The 18,360-nt window shown below is 38.5% G+C and overlaps 1 protein-coding gene across 2 annotated transcripts in view; it reads left to right on the forward strand.

Annotated features, from left to right (window-relative positions):
* LOC139940603 (DDRGK domain-containing protein 1-like) overlaps positions 1-18,360 on the forward strand; it is a 39,358-nt gene that overhangs the window by 16,923 nt on the left and 4,075 nt on the right. For both annotated transcript variants that reach the window (XR_011786471.1, XM_071936939.1), the window contains exons 3-6: positions 5,467-5,582; positions 9,260-9,361; positions 10,375-10,497; positions 16,712-16,807. Coding sequence is in view for 1 of the 2 variants with exons in the window: in XM_071936939.1 (XP_071793040.1) it covers positions 5,467-5,582; positions 9,260-9,361; positions 10,375-10,497; positions 16,712-16,807 (437 nt within the window). In the remaining variant the exon portion in view is untranslated. The remainder of the gene's footprint in view (positions 1-5,466; positions 5,583-9,259; positions 9,362-10,374; positions 10,498-16,711; positions 16,808-18,360) is intronic.

The raw sequence follows: 18,360 nt of genomic DNA on the forward strand, positions 1-18,360 counted from the left end.
TGTACACTGGACTTCCATTGTCTTCATAAGGATACTTTTGGAGACCTTCTTACTTGAACGATTGAGGTTGGAAGCCAGGGAATCGGTCTTACTGGCCCAGATCATGTTCCGATAAAGGTCCCAGAGCTGGAGCCTAAGAGCAAAAGAATAATTTGCATAATAGACCCCTTGAACTGAGGCCACACACTGCTGCTGTCTGTTTCATGCTTAATCATGCTTGTGGGCAATTCCAAGCAAACACGAACATGACATAAAAAAAATCTAATTTTGACAAATAAGAACTCAGCTTGGGCTCCATACATGTACATGTACATGTACATAACTGTAATGCAACTGACTGAATGTGACTGACCATGGTTTTGACATATTGTACATGTATATGTACCTAAAAGTTCATGTTGCTGACCATTTATAGGTATCCTGTTGGATAATCATGTACATGTATTAAGAGTTGTGTGTTACATGTAGTCAAATGTAGTAAAACTTTCGCAAGTTTTTTTAGTAAGAGGAAACTTTTGAATTGTGACTTCTGTATTTTTTTACGTCCTTTTTATGTAATAATGCGACTGACCGTTTTTGTTTTACAATATTTTCACATCCAGAGCACACAGCCCACAACATTTCTAATATCATCAACTCATAGTCTTGGGTATCAAGTACAAATCAGTCTATAAACTTAGTGGAAAGAGTATCTCACATGTACTAGCACCAATATAAAGAAAAAGACACAGAAAAGTGTAATGAGACTGACCATGGAACTGCCCACATGGTTCCTCCACAGTCACAATAGATACTCCAATTTCTCATTTTGATGTACATCAACCATTATCCATTCTGTTCACGGCTCACCTTATTGTCCAATACTGGTGTGCACCTGGTGCTCAAGACTTCTTTAATAATAATAATATTTGAGTTTATATAGCGCTTTTTCACTCCCGAATGGGTGTCTCAAAGCGCTTCAAATTATTACCCCTGGTCACTGGGCCTTAATTCACTCCTTAAACCATCTCAGCTCCCTGGGGAGTATACAGCCTCGTGCAACAAATGCGCTACTCGGCTAAATCAATCACAAGAATCATCTCTGCCCTCACAGGTCCCCATTTACCCCTGGGTGGAGAGAAGCAATAATAGTTAAGTGTCTTGCTCAGGGACACAAGTGTCACGACCGGGATTCGATCCCACACACTGCTGAACAGAATCAGCAGAGCTTGAATTTGGTGCTCTTAACCGCTCGGCCTCGACACCCCAATGGTTTCAGGCTCATTCCCACTTCTGATGGTACTGTCTGATGTTAAATCTTTCCTTACAAGTCCTACTGTCATTCTGGTCGTTTCATGTGCACTGTTTATAATATAAGGGGATGAATATTTCTAAGGAAGTATGAGAAAAGACGGGTTGAGGGGTTTACTCTATAGGGGTCCATGTAGCATGCCTTTTGTCATTTTCTTTGCGAGATTTCTCGTTTTGACTTGCTATCATCCTCTCTGTTGGGGTGCTATTCCTGCTGGTAGAAATCTCTCTCCATTTCATGGTTTCAGGTAGCCTGTGATTATCCGCCATGTTTTGTTTAAAAGATTTGCCTGAGCGCCTAACAGCGGCCACTCAAATCAGCTCTGTATTTGTTTGCTAATTTCTTAGTATATTGCTCAGTTTGTGTTCTTATTCTTATAAACTGGATTTGTTACTACACGTGGAATCTACAGGACTTTTTCTGTGTGTCCTGGAGTCATCTGAATTGTAAAAATATGATTTTGTGTTGCAATTTTTGTTGAAAATTCTGGTTTACAAAAAGCTACATGTATCTCACTCTTTGGTGGCTGCCTGTGTAGTCATCCACCTAGTCCATTGACATTGTTCACCCATCTGGGGACAATGGAGGTAAGTATCATTTTGATTCTCTCCCTACTTGCTAGACCATTGTACTGTACTGACTCATCTGTGGTCAGCTTTGTTCCATCAGCATCAATTGTGCTTGGTGCTTGCATTCTACCAAAGACATAGCTGAGGCCGTGTCCGAAACGACGACTTTGAAACGAACATTGCACATGCGCAGTTTATTAGTCAAAACGTGCGTGTCTGCTTTTGTGTGAACAAAGACATAGCTGAGGCCGTGTCCGAAACGACGACTTTGAAACGAACATTGCACATGCGCAGTTTATTAGTCAAAACGTGCGTGTCTGCTTTTGTGTGAACTTTCCACCATGAGTATGGGTAGTGCAAGTTTAATAGAGATGAATGTACTGGTTGTCAACTCACTGAGTTCCTAAACCCACTCACCCCGCATAGAACTGCCTAACGCTCACGGATGATTGCCACCTGAAAAAATAAATAAAAATAAACTCGGGACCCCGCCGAAATCTTCATTGATAACATACATTTATACTGCGCTTACAACATTTAAACTGCGCTTACTGAAAAGTGCTGTAAAAATTAAAGTCTTGTGGCTTCATTTGGATTTACATGATGTCTTTAAATTGAAGTTTGGTAGTATAATTATGTTTGTTCATGTATGTACATTAAAAAAAGAGAACAAATTCTGTTGGGTTGAAACAAGATTTTAGTTAACAATGAGTCATTGACCTGATGGTGGTTTTCACAACATTTCAGTATACAAGTTTCTGTATTGCTTACAAAATCTCTGTAAAGTAGTATAATTTGTGTTTTTTTTTTAGTCCTTTAGCCGGCCCAAACCAAAAGCATACGTTGAGTTGAGCACACAGTACATGTAGATGCAATAGCTCTGTGGTACAATGTACATGATAGCTGAAAATTTTCCCAAAAAATTTGGACCTCCTGTTTTTCAATCAAGTCAAATTTGGACACCATATTTTCAAATCCTCGCTAAAAGCTTGACTGTCAGTGACATCTTGGATAAGTGTGCGCCTTGGAAAACAAGATCAGTCAAGGTCCGAACTGAAGTCTCCTGGTTTAATGATGACATTCGTACAGCAAGAAAGATCTGTCATCAACTGGAGCGGAAATGGCGGAAAAATTGCAAACAGGAAATACAATGACAAGAATATTGCAACCAATGTAAAGTAGTCAGGAATTTGATCAACCAGGCAAAGATCACCCATTATTCATCTCAAGTACAAGATTCCTCAGGAGATCAAAAGAAGCTCTTCAAGATAATAGGTAAGTTGTTGCTCAAACCCAAAACCCCTGTCCTTCCGTCCACTTACAATGATCAGGACTTGGCAAATGAATTCCAGAAATTCTTTGTCACTAAGATTTCAGACACCCGCTCATCATTTTCATCAGTCCCTTACAACGTGCCGCAGACATTTCCACAACTTCAACCAGAGTGTAGACTATCTGTGTTTTAGCCTGCCACTGTTGCTGAGATTCAAAGGGTTATTATGAAATCTCCTTCAAAATCCTGTGAGCTGGATCCAATGTCAACATCCATGATGAAGCAAAACATTGACTTACTTGTACCCTACATCACTAATCTTGTCAACGAATCTCTCAGTTCCGGTTGTTTCCCCGATAGCCTCAAAGTTTCCTACATCAGGCCGCTCATCAAAAACCAAACCTGGACATGGAGGTATTCAAACTTCATGTACAGAACAGTTGCAAACGAAAAACGATGCACACGGCTTGATGCAATTCGTCCTAACATCCAAGTCCGTGTTGTTGACAGCAAGCAGTTCTCGCAGAAGGTGAACCATGATAAACATACCAAACCGCGAACCTTCAATATCAACGACTCAGTGTCTGCCGAAAACTACGCTACTGGACCATGTTTGATTGCCGGTTTGATTTCGGGACGAGTTGGAAGCTGTATGTTTACAGTTCAGCTTGATGATGGACGTGTCTGGAGAAGACATGTGGATCATGTTGCTTGTTACACCCCCTGTCAATGATCCTATTGCACCAGTCCCTATTTTTCCACGAAGGGAGGAGGAAGATGACAGGAGCAAGTCTAGTTCCTGTGCGGACAACCAACCTGAACAGCCAACGGATCAAAGCCAATCTATGAACAACGATATTCTCTCTGCAATGGACAATGGTAACCTTACAGCACTAGTCCTGCTAGACTTGAGTGCTGCTTTTGACACTGTTGATCACAACATCCTTCTCTCTCAGCTCCAGAATCACCTTGGCATAAAGGACACAGCCCTAGCTTGGTGCAAATCGTATCTCTTCAATAGAACTCAGCATGTATGTATTGGCACCGCGATATCAGACCCTGTTGTTGTGAACAACTCTGTGCCAATGCATCTATTGCAAGACTTGAGAAATGCATCCAAGAGATTCGACGTTGGACACAACAAAACTTCCTGAAGTTAAAAGATGATAAGACAAAGTTCCTTCTATATGGGTCACGTCAACAGGTACAGTTGACAAAGGTTTCAGTGCCATACATTTCCATCGGTGATGCTTCAGATACATGTGTGTAGCTCCCTCGCTGCAAGCTCAGAACTTAGGGGTTATTTTTGATACATTGATGACACTTCAACACATCAACAACATCGTTCGTCTGTCATCATACCACATCAGGAATATTGGTAAGATTCGTAAGTACTTGGACAAAAGTGCCACTGAAAAGGCCATTCATGCAGTTGTTACTTCTCGCCTTGACAATGGCAATGTACTTCTCTACAGTCTTCCTATAAAACAACCAGATTTCCCGTCTTCAATGCCTCCAAAATACTGCTGCTCGCATTTATTGTGACAATGTTTAAGAAATCCTGTTCCATCACCCCCATTCTGAAACAACTACACTGGCTCCCTATCTCTCAACGAATCATCTTCAAGCTGATGCTCATTGTCCACAAAGCACTTAATGGCAAGGCTCCCCACTATATTTCTGAACTTCTTAAAGTTTACACTCCATCAAGAAATCTTCGACCAAGTTCCATGCCTCTCCTCATTGAACCCAAGTCTCAACACTCATTGGGTGACAGGTTCTTTTCTTCAGCTGCGCCACGCATCTGGAACTCTTTACCACTTAATCTTAGATCTTGTCTTTGTACCACAACATTCAAATCTCTTCTCAAAACTTATCTTATGTCACAGGTTTTCAAGTACTAATTTTGTTGTGTCTGTTTTTGTTTGTTTTGTTTTTGTTTTTGTTTTTGTTTGTTTTTTTGTTGGTTTTTACTGCGCCTTGAACACCCAGCAGGGTGGATATGTGCGCATTACAAGTCTTATTATTATTGTTATTATTATTATTATTATTATTATTATTATTATTATTATTATTATTATTATTATTATTATTATTATTATTATTATTATTATTATTATTATTATTATTATTATACGTTTTGTACTTGTGGCCTAACACGCTTTGATCATCACAAATACCAAAACTCGCTAATTTCAAAATCCATTGCAAGGTAGCATTGGATTTTGGATAACGATCCAGGTGTCTTGGCAGAGCAAGGACATCCAAACAATGGAAGAAAATTTTTATTGTATTAACTCCAACTTGTAACTTACCTTGTGCTTTTTATACAGATGTCATTGAGCAGCAAGAGGAGGAATTTAATTACGATACTGGTAACACAAGAAGGATAGGAGCTAAGAAAGCAAGGAAGCTTGAAATGAAAGAAGAAAAACGGGCACAAAGAGAGGTACACCAAAAATTTGAAGCTTTGTTTGATGGTAATTTGATATTGGGCATGTTGTATTTCACACGGCTCATGTACTGTAATTTCCTGCAAGACATGTCTTATCTGACTATCAGAGGTCTTTCTGATTTCAATTGAGTTCATTGTGATGATCACTGTGCGATATTTTACATACTACTATAAAGGAATACCTTTATTTCGTCCAGGGTACAATGTAACTCTACTCGGAATAATTAAGACCTGCATCGTTCACATTGTGAAGTTTTAGAAAACAAGCCATGCTGCTGCCCACAATAGTAATATGCCTGCGTGAATAAAAATAATACCAAATCTTATAGTTTAACAAGTAACATCCAATGCTGCACAAAGCACACTGCTACAGTGTCAAGTCATTTTTTGTATGTAATCATGGAATAATGCATGGTAAATTTGCCAACAGAGGGTGTACATTAGTGCTGGACGAATAGTGAAATTTTGTTATTCGGATACCGCTGGCCAACTATCCGAAATTAACCGGACATTCGAATAGTTTTTTCGCCGCTAGAGGGCGCTATTTAAAAAAAAAAAAAATATTAAAAATATTTTTTTTTGCCACTAGAGGGCGCTGTTCGTTTGTGAATGAGATCTTATGGGCGGATTGATATTAGTTTTAGACTGTCACTCGGTTCATTCATAAAAATGACCGGATCTAATTTAAAGATGGCGATTTGCTTTTTCTTTTGATCGTGATTGACTCTACGTGAAGGAAAACTTTTGTAATCTTTGAACAAATTACGCCAGAAATGTCATTGTTTTAACTCTTCACGGAGGTGAGCATAGTTAAATACTTAATTTATGCTGTTTTATGCTGTCTTAATAGAAGTTTCATAAGGATTCAGACAAAACATTCATATCAGTTGTCGCCCGACGTCCGTGGATATTCGGATAGTTAAAGAATATCCGGTTACTCGGTTGTAATTACAGAATTATCCGGTTTGTAAATAGGTATTTGCGCCCTATGCGGATATCCGGTTAAGAAAAAAAAGGCATTCGCGGTTACGGATAGGAAAACCTATTCGCCATTAACCGGATATTCGAATAATTCGCCCAGGCCTAGTGTACATGTACACAGTTCTTTTGCCATCAGAGAGTAACCTTCTTTTGCCAACAGAGGGTAAACCTTCTGTTGCCAACAGAGGGTAAACATTCTTTTGCCAACAGAGGGTAAACCTTCTTTTGCAATCAGAGGGTAAACCTTCTTTTGCCATCAGAGGGTAAACATTCTTTTGCCAACAGAGGGTAAACATTCTTTTGCCAACAGAGGGTTAACATTCTTTTGCCAACAGAGGGTAAACCTTCTTTTGCCATCAGAGGGTAAACCTTCTTTTACCAACAGAGGGTAAACCTTCTTTTGCCAACAGAGGGTAAACATTCTTTTGCCAACAGAGGGTAAACCTTCTTTTGCCATCAGAGGGTAAACCTTCTTTTGCCATCAGAGGGTAAACCTTCTTTTGCCATCAGAGGGTAAACCTTCTTTTGCCATCAGAGGGTAAACCTTCTTTTGCCATCAGAGGGGCAACCTTTATTTGCCATCAGAGGGTAAACGTTCTTTTGCCATCAGAGGGTAAACCTTCTTTTGCCAACAGAGGGTAAACATTCGTTTGTCAACAGAGGGTAAACCTTTTGCCATCAGAGGGTAAACCTTCTTTTGCCATCAGAGGGTAAACATTCTTTTGCAACAGAGGGTAAACATTCTTTTGCCAACAGAGGGTAAACCTTCTTTTGCCATCAGAGGGTAAACCTTCTTTTGCCATCAGAGGGTAAACCTTCTTTTGCCATCAGAGGGTAAACGTTCTTTTGCCAACGGAGGGTAAAAATTCTTTTGCCAACAGAGGGTAAACCTTCTTTTGCCATCAGAGGGTAAACCTTCTTTTGCCAACAGAGGGTAAACCTTCTTTTGCCATCAGAGGGTAAACCTTCTTTTGCCATCAGAGGGTAAACCTTCTTTTGCCAACAGAGGGTAAACCTTCTTTTGCCAACAGAGGGTAAACGTTCTTATTGTATAAAGCAGTATTTTAAGCGGTTCTACCGTCGCTGTATTGTGCATTCAAAAAAGGGAGATAATTAAAAAGGAGTAGTCCATTCATGGGGAAAATGTTTGGAAACATTAGTGTGTCGCGCTCCTTGTGTAACAAGATCAACCATAAATCTATGTTTCTAGAAGAACATTTTTACACAAATTTTAAAGCCATTATACACTTTCGGTAAACAGTAGTGTCCAAGTCCCACACTTTGTGTATCACAACTTATATATAACATAACAAACCTGTGAAAATTTAGGCTCAATCGGTCATCGGAGTCGGGAGAAAATAATGGGAAAACTCACTCTTGTTTCCGCGCGTTTCGCCGTGTCATGACATGTGTTTAAAATAAAGCTGTGATTCTTGCGAACGAGAAATTATATTGTTTTAATGTTTTCTCAAAAAGTAAAGCATTTCATGGAACAATATTTCAAGAGAAGTCTTTCACCATTACCTTCTGTAAACCCTGTAAATTATTTGTAAATCTGTGAATTTTTTTATATTTTTCTGTACCCAAAGTGTATAATGGCTTTAAAACGAAAAATCCAAACAACAGGAGCAATGGTACAAAAAAGCTATGATCTCTTACTGTTACAATGGTAAGTATTCTTACACTATTACAATGACCCTCATAATGACAAATTTGTGACAGTAATAAAAATAAACAATATGAAAACACAAGAAAATATATCGTACAGTGTGTACAGTGTTCATAACCAGTGAAATGCAGTTTTAATAATCCATTCATAAATACCTACGTAAGTTTCGCTATTCCTATTGGTGGAGAGCGCATCGCGTGGGGGTGTTTAAACCTTTGATAATGACCAGTAAAAAGTGTTGAAACATGGGCGTGACACGCGAACTTGCACCTGTGCTTATAAGACAGTTTCTTCATTCCTATTGGTCAAGAGCAACGACCGGGACAGTTGTGCCACATCACGCGACACGCGCGACACGCACAGCAATCTCCTTATAAGGAGTTGTTTACCCTAGGGCCTTACCATTTCATAGCTAGAGGGGTGTTGTGTTGAAAGAAATTATTGAACAATTAAAATGTTTGCATTTATTTTACTTTTTGAACAAAAAGTGTTGATGTTTTTTGACCAAAAAGGTATTTATGAATGGGATTGTGTGTTGAATCGGTTCTTGATAATTTACCTAAACTTCGTCTTGGTAAAATTATCAAGAACCAGGCTTCGGCGGGTTTAAACCACTAGTTGAAAACCTCTTCACCACACATTGATTCCCTTATTTGGTAACCTTGTTGTTACTAAAAAGGCATGTGAAATACCCCAAAACATAGCGTTTCTGTGTACCATATCCAACAAGGTTGAAGGCTGAATTGGATGTGGAAGACAGTTGTGCTACACAGGGTGCACATATGTTAGTAAAAATTGACTCACTGTCTGAGATATGGGCACTGTACTTCTATTTGTTGCACTAGTCTGCAGAGTGCTGGTGAGCTTGTTAAAACTAACATGTGTTAAAGAATTTTGTTAATAAGCAGTTACTCTTGAATGTACATTTGTACAACTCTGGTACAAGTATCTGGAGAAAAAACAAACTAACTCGAAAACTGTTTAAACAGTACCAATGTACTTGTATCTTTCTAATTAACAGCAAGATCTAGCGGACAGGGAAGAGAGCAAGAGACGTCAAGAGATTATTGAGGAACAGAGAATAAAGGATGCAGAAAAAGAACAACTAGCACAACATCAAATCGTAATGTTTCACTTTTTCACTTCTTTTTTAAAACTATTTTAATTGGTATTATTTGTTCCAACTCACTGGATTCAAACTGCCTCACTGGGCTAGTGGTAAGACGTCTGCTCTAGCAGAGGTAGTGCTTTCTGCTCTACCGGCCAGGCTTCGAATTTGACTCCCATAAATGGCCGACCGTGTTAGTTTGCAGGGTAAAAGGAAAACCACGCAATTTCGAGGCAAATTTGTGTGGATCATTGTATTCTACTTTTTAAACATCTTCCAACCATATACATTTTTATAAAAAAACAGTTAGGAACGCTTTTTATAGACCAACTCGTCCGATCCAAGGCAACGTGTTCCTTTTAAGTTTCACTTTCCAAGGAGTCATTAGTGCAAATTATACTTGTGTACAAGATGATATGTACCGCCCCTGCAACCGCCTTCAAAGTTTGACAAGTTTTATTTTGAGCTCTAAACATGCGATAAAAACAGCACAAATGGTTGCAACCTTCAAAGGTCGGAAGTCCTTTCCACAAAGCATGTAGGAGTAGGTACTTTTTCTCTGTGTGGTTGGGACCATACATACATGTACATGTACAATGTATCGTGCGCGCATGTACATGTACACAGAAATGGCTAACTTTCGCTGCGCTTAGAGGCTTTTTGCATTGAGTGTCTGGAGGGCTTTACAAATATCTTTATTATTATTATTTGTGTTCTTACATGGAATACCAAGGGATTTAGGTACAGAAGTTATCTGTTGTTAACAGTGGTATTTTAAAAGGTTGTGATTATTTTGATAAGTCATGTGACCTTCGTTTTTATTTTAATGTTCAAAAGTAGCCAAATTTGATAATTTGTATAGGAACTGTTCTTCATTCCTGTAAAACATTTGTAGTCATGTTTTGGTCTATTTCGTAGCCAAACACAGCCTATTTGTCCCTTTAATTAGTGTCACATCCTGCAATAACAAAAAAAAGCATAATGATGATGACGCTTTTTTGTGGTTCCTAAATGTGTGGTCCATGTAGGAAGAAGAAGAAAAGAAGAAGAAGGAAGAACAGGAACAAAAAGAACTTGAAGAATATTGTGCACTCAAGGAAAGCTTTGAGGTCCATGAGGAAGGATTTGAGAAAGTACTCGATGAATCTGAGGTAAGTTCAACTCACTGCTCTTTGTCTTATATCTTTGTGCATGTTTGTTTGGGGCTAGTGTCAAATAATATATTAGCTGAAGATCTCAAGAGCTCCTTTGGATGGTCCAGGGCTCTGTCTAGAAATTCACACTGGTGTATCAGGGGTTTTATCATCTAAAACACCTTGCCAAAAGGTCTGGATGACCAGTCAAAAATATCCGCAGCGGTACTACAGAAATATGAATTTTTTTTTGTTATTTTAAGGTTCGAATAAAACAGAAAAAAAACATTCACTCGAGGTTTGGATAAATTGTAAAGAATTCACTCAAATGTACGACCACGGAACGCTGGCAAACTTCCGATCACGTACACAGCTCAAGATCCCATCATGCAACACACAGGCTTGTAGACTTTATAACTTCAGGTGTGACAATAACTGTCAGAAACAATGAATGCTAGAGGGCGTTTCAGAACATTGCGATAGCGTGAGAATAAACGCCCTCTATTGGTGAAATTACGCTTGCATACAAAACTAGTTTCAACCGCCTTGGCAAGCAAAACACGCACAATCTGTCAACAGCCTGGTCAACGGAGCAGAGTTCCATAGGAATAAAGTTTAGCGTACAGATACAGAGTATTTTGTGTACCAGGTGTCTCAAAAAAAACTATACACTTTTGAAATGGCTGTCGAATAAAAAATGTATGATTCTAGGGCAATAGTTTTATGTGTATGGATAGCTAATGGTCTCAACTTTTATATGACACCAAAAAGTCTGGGGAATAATTCATGCCTGGGTGAGCATTGCTCACTTTGTGAAGGGTATGAAAATAGGCTGCGCAGCAATTAGCCTTCCTTCATAAGTTCATGATGATCAAATGCGATCAGTTTGGGTTTGCTGAGTGAATTTGATGGTACACTCAGTGGTGTGATCACGGGAGTCAGGATGGGGTGATGGTACATGTTGCAACTTCCATGTTACAAACTGTGGGTTTTTTTCACATCTGTGACTTTGAATAAAAACCTTCACCCCACATTTCAGTTATTGTAAGATGAGTTGAACATTCCGTTTTTGTTTTTTTTAATGACCAGATGGGGATTAAGTAGATTGATTATTATAATTTGGGGGGCTAATCATCCTTACTCGCAGCTAAGAGCTGAATTGCGAAGGACGCGGCTACAACATGTTCGAGAAGCAGGCATGCAAGGGCGCATTCAGCTGCTAGCCACATCAACCCATTATGACCACGGAGCACAGACAAGATCGAAAGTGTTTGATTTTTTCCTGAGGGAGGAAAACCGGATAGTCTGGAAAACCCTCGTGGCACAGCAGAGAACCAACGCACAACTCAACTCACATTCGGCTTATTCAAATACGGCTTGTTGAAAACAGGAATGTCACAGATGTTGGCTACTTATTCTTCAGGTTTCCCATTGACCTGAAGTAGCAGAAACCTTGGATTGAATTTTGTAAGCTACAAAGGACTACCTCTCACAAAGGGAAGGCTAATTCCTGCGCAGCCTAATTCCTGCGCAGCCTAACTTTCAACCCTTCAAAAAAGTGAACAGTGTTCACCCAATCATCAATTACTGTCGAACTTATTGATGTCATACATATGAAAGTTGAGACCATAAGCTATCCATACACCTAAACATTTTCCTCCAGAATCATATACTTTTTATTCGGCAGCCATTTCAAAAGTGTACATATGTTTTTTTGAGACACATGGTGTAATGTAAGATTCTTCTGTCCCAAGTTTGTTTTATTTTGTTTTAATTTGGGTTTTGGGTTTTTTGCGGGGTGATTGCGGGAAGTTTAAATGCTTGTTGTTTTTGCTGCATTTTGAAACATTTTTTTTTTACAGAATTTTGGAGGGCAACCCCTTCTGTATGCCCAAGGCCAGTGACTATAGTATTGAGCTAGAGAATGTTTTTCAGTAACTTCTCCATTTAGTGCTTTTTCAAATAAAAAACAAGATTTTCCCATACCCAACTCACTATGCAAATTTTGAGAATTTCTTTGGCTCATTAACTCTTATCGCTGTTTCATTCCTCACTGCGCTGAAATCATCCAGCCACTCACTGACCTTCTCAAGAGCAAGACCAAGAACAAAACAATCAAACTTGATAGTGCAGCGTTAGCGGCATTCAGCGAAGTCAAAAACTGCCTTGGCTTCAGCGATTCTTCTAATTCACCCCAGCCAACCTCACGGTAAAAGCAGGCATTGGTAGTTGTGTTGCAGAACAGCCATTTAATTACCAGGACAATTTGTAGCACCTGGTTTGAGCACTACTGACTTGGATCCTAGTAACTACGTTCAATGTCTCAACCAACACATGATGCATCTTCATTTCACCTCTAGTCAGCCACAGCACAAAACCATGCATGTCTCTCCTGAATTGGGGTTAGGAAGAAAACTCTTCTTTTCTACCTGGAGTCATTACCCCATCTTAAGAGGTTTCATTAGCAGTATTTGCCATACCATCCTACCACCCTCCTCCTCTGACAACCCACAGTCTACTGACACGACATGAGGTTTTGGCACAAAATGGGCAACCCACACAATAGCCCTAAGCCTGCCAATCACAGGTCTCCTTTCTGGAGAACCAATCAGAGCGTTGATTGACTCTACACTGAATCCTCTGAACCCAAAATAGGCCCACTTCTCTCATATCTCTTCAGTCTCCTGACGATGAATAGAGAAACCTAGTCAAAGCATTGAGACCAGTTTAAAAGCTCACTTTGCGGTAGTGCAGTAAATAACGATCCTATATTCGAACAATCCAATAAATCTACTCTGTGGTAGTAAAATATACAGTTTTCTAAAGATCAAATTCTCCCTTGCAAGTAGATACACACAAGGTTATGGCGTGTCAAACGTTGTATTATTCGATAATGTACAATGTATGTGCGATGTTTCTCATATATATGCGATAATTGTCACATATGTGCGATATTCATTTGATGTATGCAATAAATGTAATATATATGCAATAAATGTAATATATATGCAATAAATGTAATATATATGCAATAAATTGTAATATATGTGCGATAACGTGTAATATATGTGCGATAAATTGTAATATATGTGCGATAAATTGTAATATAAGGCGATAAATTGTAATATATGTGCGTTAATTTGCAATATATGTGCGATAATTTGCAATATATGTGCGATAATTTGCAATATATGTGCGATAATTTTGTAGTATATTATATTATGCGATCATTTGTATGCGATGTTTTGTGACGATATACATATGCGATAATTTAATATACATGTGCGATGTTCGTTCTTATTGTGCAAAAACGGAATTGTGGGATATAGTATGGCTTCCTGTCCACTTGATCCCCGTATCCGTAATGTTTTAGATCGGGCCAGACTATACCGTGGACTGTATAGTATGGTTCCTATGGTTCAATGAGATGGGCGTAGCGTATTCGGATAATAGAACACATACAGTACAGGGAGGTGACAAAATGTTGCATTTTGCTCAAATCTGAAGGTGAAGATCTGTTTTATTCGAACGAATTCTGCAATATTAGCATAATTTAGAATTGTTAATTGATAATATGTCAATTTCATAGCTTTACATGATTAAAAAATAATTTATAAAAAGTGAAAAACATTAACAAAACGTCAAAAAATGACCCGCAAACAAAAAGGCAAGATTTTTTATTTTGCATTTTTTGCATTTTTTAATATGTCAAAAAATCATCACTGTTTAAATACAAAACCATAACTTTAAAAGAATTTATACCCTTCGTTAAAACAAAACATTTAATTTGTAATCCAGAACTTTCAAGACTAATATAGTGGGCGTAACAAATTTTGGAGCTGGCTAAATTTGGTTCACTAACTAGTGGTTAATTAACCACAGTTATTCTGACGCCATTGTCAATGTACATTCCGCCCAATTACATAGACGGTGGACTTAAACAAAATTTGAAAAGAATTTGAACCCTTCGTTAAGACAAAAAGTTGCTTACTTGTTCCAGAATCTTGAAGGAAGATAGAATGGACGTATCAATTTTTGAGCTGGCTAAATTGATCAACTATTATTGATTCTGCAATAAAAAGAAAATGTTTGTCTTAACGAAGGGTGTCACCACCTTTTGCTCGCGGCTGACATAACTATAAATGTGGTGACTAAGATTCCAAAAATTTGAAAAATGATTTTGCAAACAAGACACAGTTGAATTTTTACAGCACAACTTTTAAATTTTATTGACAACAATTAAAGATAATCAATCATGAGTGTTTCAGATATAGCTCGGTAATTTACTAACTTTAACTGTTCTACAATTTAAACACTGGCTTGCATGAAATACTATTTGTCCATACACTTTTTGGTATCGTTTTGACTTCAATCCTAACCTCAAATCAGCTGTTAAAATTACTCACTGAAAGTAATATTCAAATTAATTTTTCCTTCGCTTGAGTGTTTGTTCACTCAACTCTTTCAACGTTTAACACTAAGTTAAATGCGCAATTCAATGTAGATACAATTATAATTATCAATGTTCCGCCAGTTATATTAACTTTCCTCTATATCCTGGAGGTTTCTCTCATTGACAAATCTTGCTTCGGGTACCCTTCCGTATAAGGGGCCAAGAAAAGGTTTTCCAGACTGCCCGGTCAACATGGGTTGCCACTCTAAATGCTCTCTCTTAACACGCACCCGGTTCTAGTGCTGGTGTACTTCATCGGGTTGTCTCGCGGACTGTTACCCGGTCTCTGCGGCAATCTATTAGATGGCCGTAGAGACCGGGTAAAAAGCATATGAAATAATAACCAAAACTATGCCAATATACATGTACATATAATCTTAACTTCTGCCACAAAATATTACGTTGAATCAGTTTGCTAACCATCAACCTAATTCAATTATAAATACAGAGTTAAAAAAACCAAAGCACTGAGCAAATTGTAAATTCCACGTTCTACTTGGTGGTTAAGAGAAAACAATCTCTTTCTTGAACATGTAGGCTCTTATCATGTTAAGACAGTGAACTTACGGCCATTAGCTGGAGACGTACTCTGGAGGCTAAGCGTTGCAAACGGAGGTGTCTTCAAAAGACCGTTGGATATTAATTGCAGGCGGAATTTTGGCACTGTAATTTGCAAACTAGAAAATCTTGGGATAACATTTCACCCAAAGATAGCCTACTGCTACTGGTCTGTCTGATATTTTCAATCATGTAAAGCTATGAAATTGACACATTATCAATTAACAATTTCTAAGTTATGCTAATACATGTGTTTCAGAATTCATTCGAATAAGACAGATCTTCACGAGCAAAACGCAACTTTTGTCACCACCCTGTACTGTATGTGTTCTATTTTCCAATAATACGCGGCTGGCTATTTCGGAAATACGCGGCTCGAGTCTCGTACCCTGACCATAAACCCTACGCCCATCTCATTGAACCATAGGAACCATACCATACCGTCCACAGTATAGTCTGGCCCGATCCAAAACATTACGGATACGGGGATCAAGTGGACAGGAAGCCATACTATATCCCACAATTCCGTTTTCGCACATATAAGAACGAACATCGCACATGTATATATTAAATTATCGCATATGTATATCGTCACAAAACATTGCATACAAATGATCGCATATAATATACTACAAAATTATCAAACATATATTAAAAATTATCGCATATATATTGCAAATTATCGCACATATATTGCAAATTATCGCACATATATTGCAAATTATCGCACATATATTACAATTTATCGCACATATATTACAATTTATCGCACATATATTACAATTTATCGCACATATATTACAATTTATCGCACATATATTACAATTTATCGCACATATATTACAATTTATCGCACATATATTACAATTTATCGCACATATACTACAATTTATCGCACATATATTACAATTTATCGCATATATATTACATTTATTGCATATATATTACATTTATTGCATATATATTACATTTATTGCATACATCAAATGAATATCGCACATATGTGACAATTATCGCATATATATGAGAAACATCGCACATACATTGTACATTATCGAATAATGCAACGTTTGACACGCCATACAAGGTGTTACCGCAAACTATACATTGATACCTCACCATGCAATATCTCAAATCCTAAGTTAAAAAAAAGTCTAACTCTTTATTTAAATTGGAGCCATTTGATACATAACTTTTTCTTTTATTTTTGTCTCCTTTTAGTCTCATAATTTACTACAGGAATTTATAAGCTACATAAAGATGAAGAAAGTTGTACTTCTAGAGGACCTTGGTGCAGAGTTTAACATGAAAACACAGGTAAGGTACTTTCAACCTTTTTTGTTGAGGGTTTCCCATTACTGTCCACTCAAGGTGTGAGATAAAAAGGGACTACATGTACCTGCCTGACACTTCACGGAGGCAACGGAGGTATGCCTCTGTTGCCCCTTGCCATTGGCTTGGTGCCCTTGAAATGCTCCAGTAGAAATTTACAATTTCCTCATAGGGTGCCCTTTGCCAAAGAGAAAATGCCTTGGTGCCCTTGCCCTTTCAAAAACGAAGCATACAGGCCCGGGAGTAATACATGTAGTAATTACATAAACTTATTTAAAAAGTGCAATATTGCCGCAAAACAACCTCAAACTGCTTTGTAAACACAGGGGGACCACAGCTGACTTGTTGACAATTGTGCGCCATCCAATACGTTCCTCCGCTAATCTCTGCGAGGTGCTGAATGTCAAGCCCGTCCACTCCTGGATGTTGCCTTCCCATCATTTCCTTTGCCTTCCTTGTTTTCTTTTCCCAGGGACTGTGCTTTATAGTGTGGTCTTTGAGAGTCCTGTTGACTGGGCGATGTGACCATCACCTTGGTTTCCTCTTCTCTGTTGTTGCAATGAGCTCCACGTATGGTCCTATGGCTTGATGAATCCTATTTCGTACTTTGTCATTGGTGATGTGGTCTGTATATGAGATTTGTAGGACCTTTTGGAAACATCTCATTTACATAGCCTGGATTCTTTGTGGAGGTCTGCGTAAGGGTCCACGTCTCACAGGCATTTAGAAATATTGATGTTACCAGGGAGCGCATTAGTCTGATTTTGGAGCTCAGACCAGTGTGTCTGTCTTTCCATATGACTTTCAGTCTTTTAAGTGCTTTTGTTGCCTGTGCGGTTCTAAACAAGATTTCTGATTTGAACCCTTTGTCTGCTCGCACCAAGGTAATTGAAGCCGTTGACAGATTTGAGATCTGGTCCATCTTGAAGTTTTTGGATGAAATGCCACTCCCATGGTTTTTGTTTGTTCCTACAGTGTAACTGACTCTATGTCTATCATACAATTCTCGAGACACTTGATGGCAGTTGTGATGTCCAAGGGCTTGAAGATAAGAAATAATTGGAAGTCATTGGTGTAAATGATGTCATTGATGGAGTGCCTTTTCAATGATATTGCTGATACATGTACGTAGGAGCTGGGTGTAGAGATGAACAAAGATGCTCCACACACATAGCCTTGAGGTTCACCCTAGTAGGGCATATGATGATGCGATATCACTGATGATCACAGATTGAGAATGACCACAGAGGTAAATGTATACTGTATGACCAAAACCATGTTAGTGCAGTCACAGATATACCATAACGATGTTCAAGACAGTTGAGCAAGAAAGCGCTGTCTATTGTTATCAAAGGCGGGGCTCAAGTTCAATAGAATTGCCTCCTGGTGGTACCTATCAATAGCATAAAGAGCATCACTGTGTATACGCAATAGAGCTGTCTCAGTTGAATGTCGGGTTGGTATGCTGATTGAGCTCTCCAATACAGATTTCCTTGATTTGCTGCATACAACGTCTTTTAAGAAGTTTTGACATGAAA

This window comes from Asterias amurensis, chromosome 8 (genome assembly GCF_032118995.1).
Source record: "Asterias amurensis chromosome 8, ASM3211899v1".
Classification (NCBI taxonomy): Eukaryota; Metazoa; Echinodermata; class Asteroidea; order Forcipulatida; family Asteriidae; genus Asterias; species Asterias amurensis.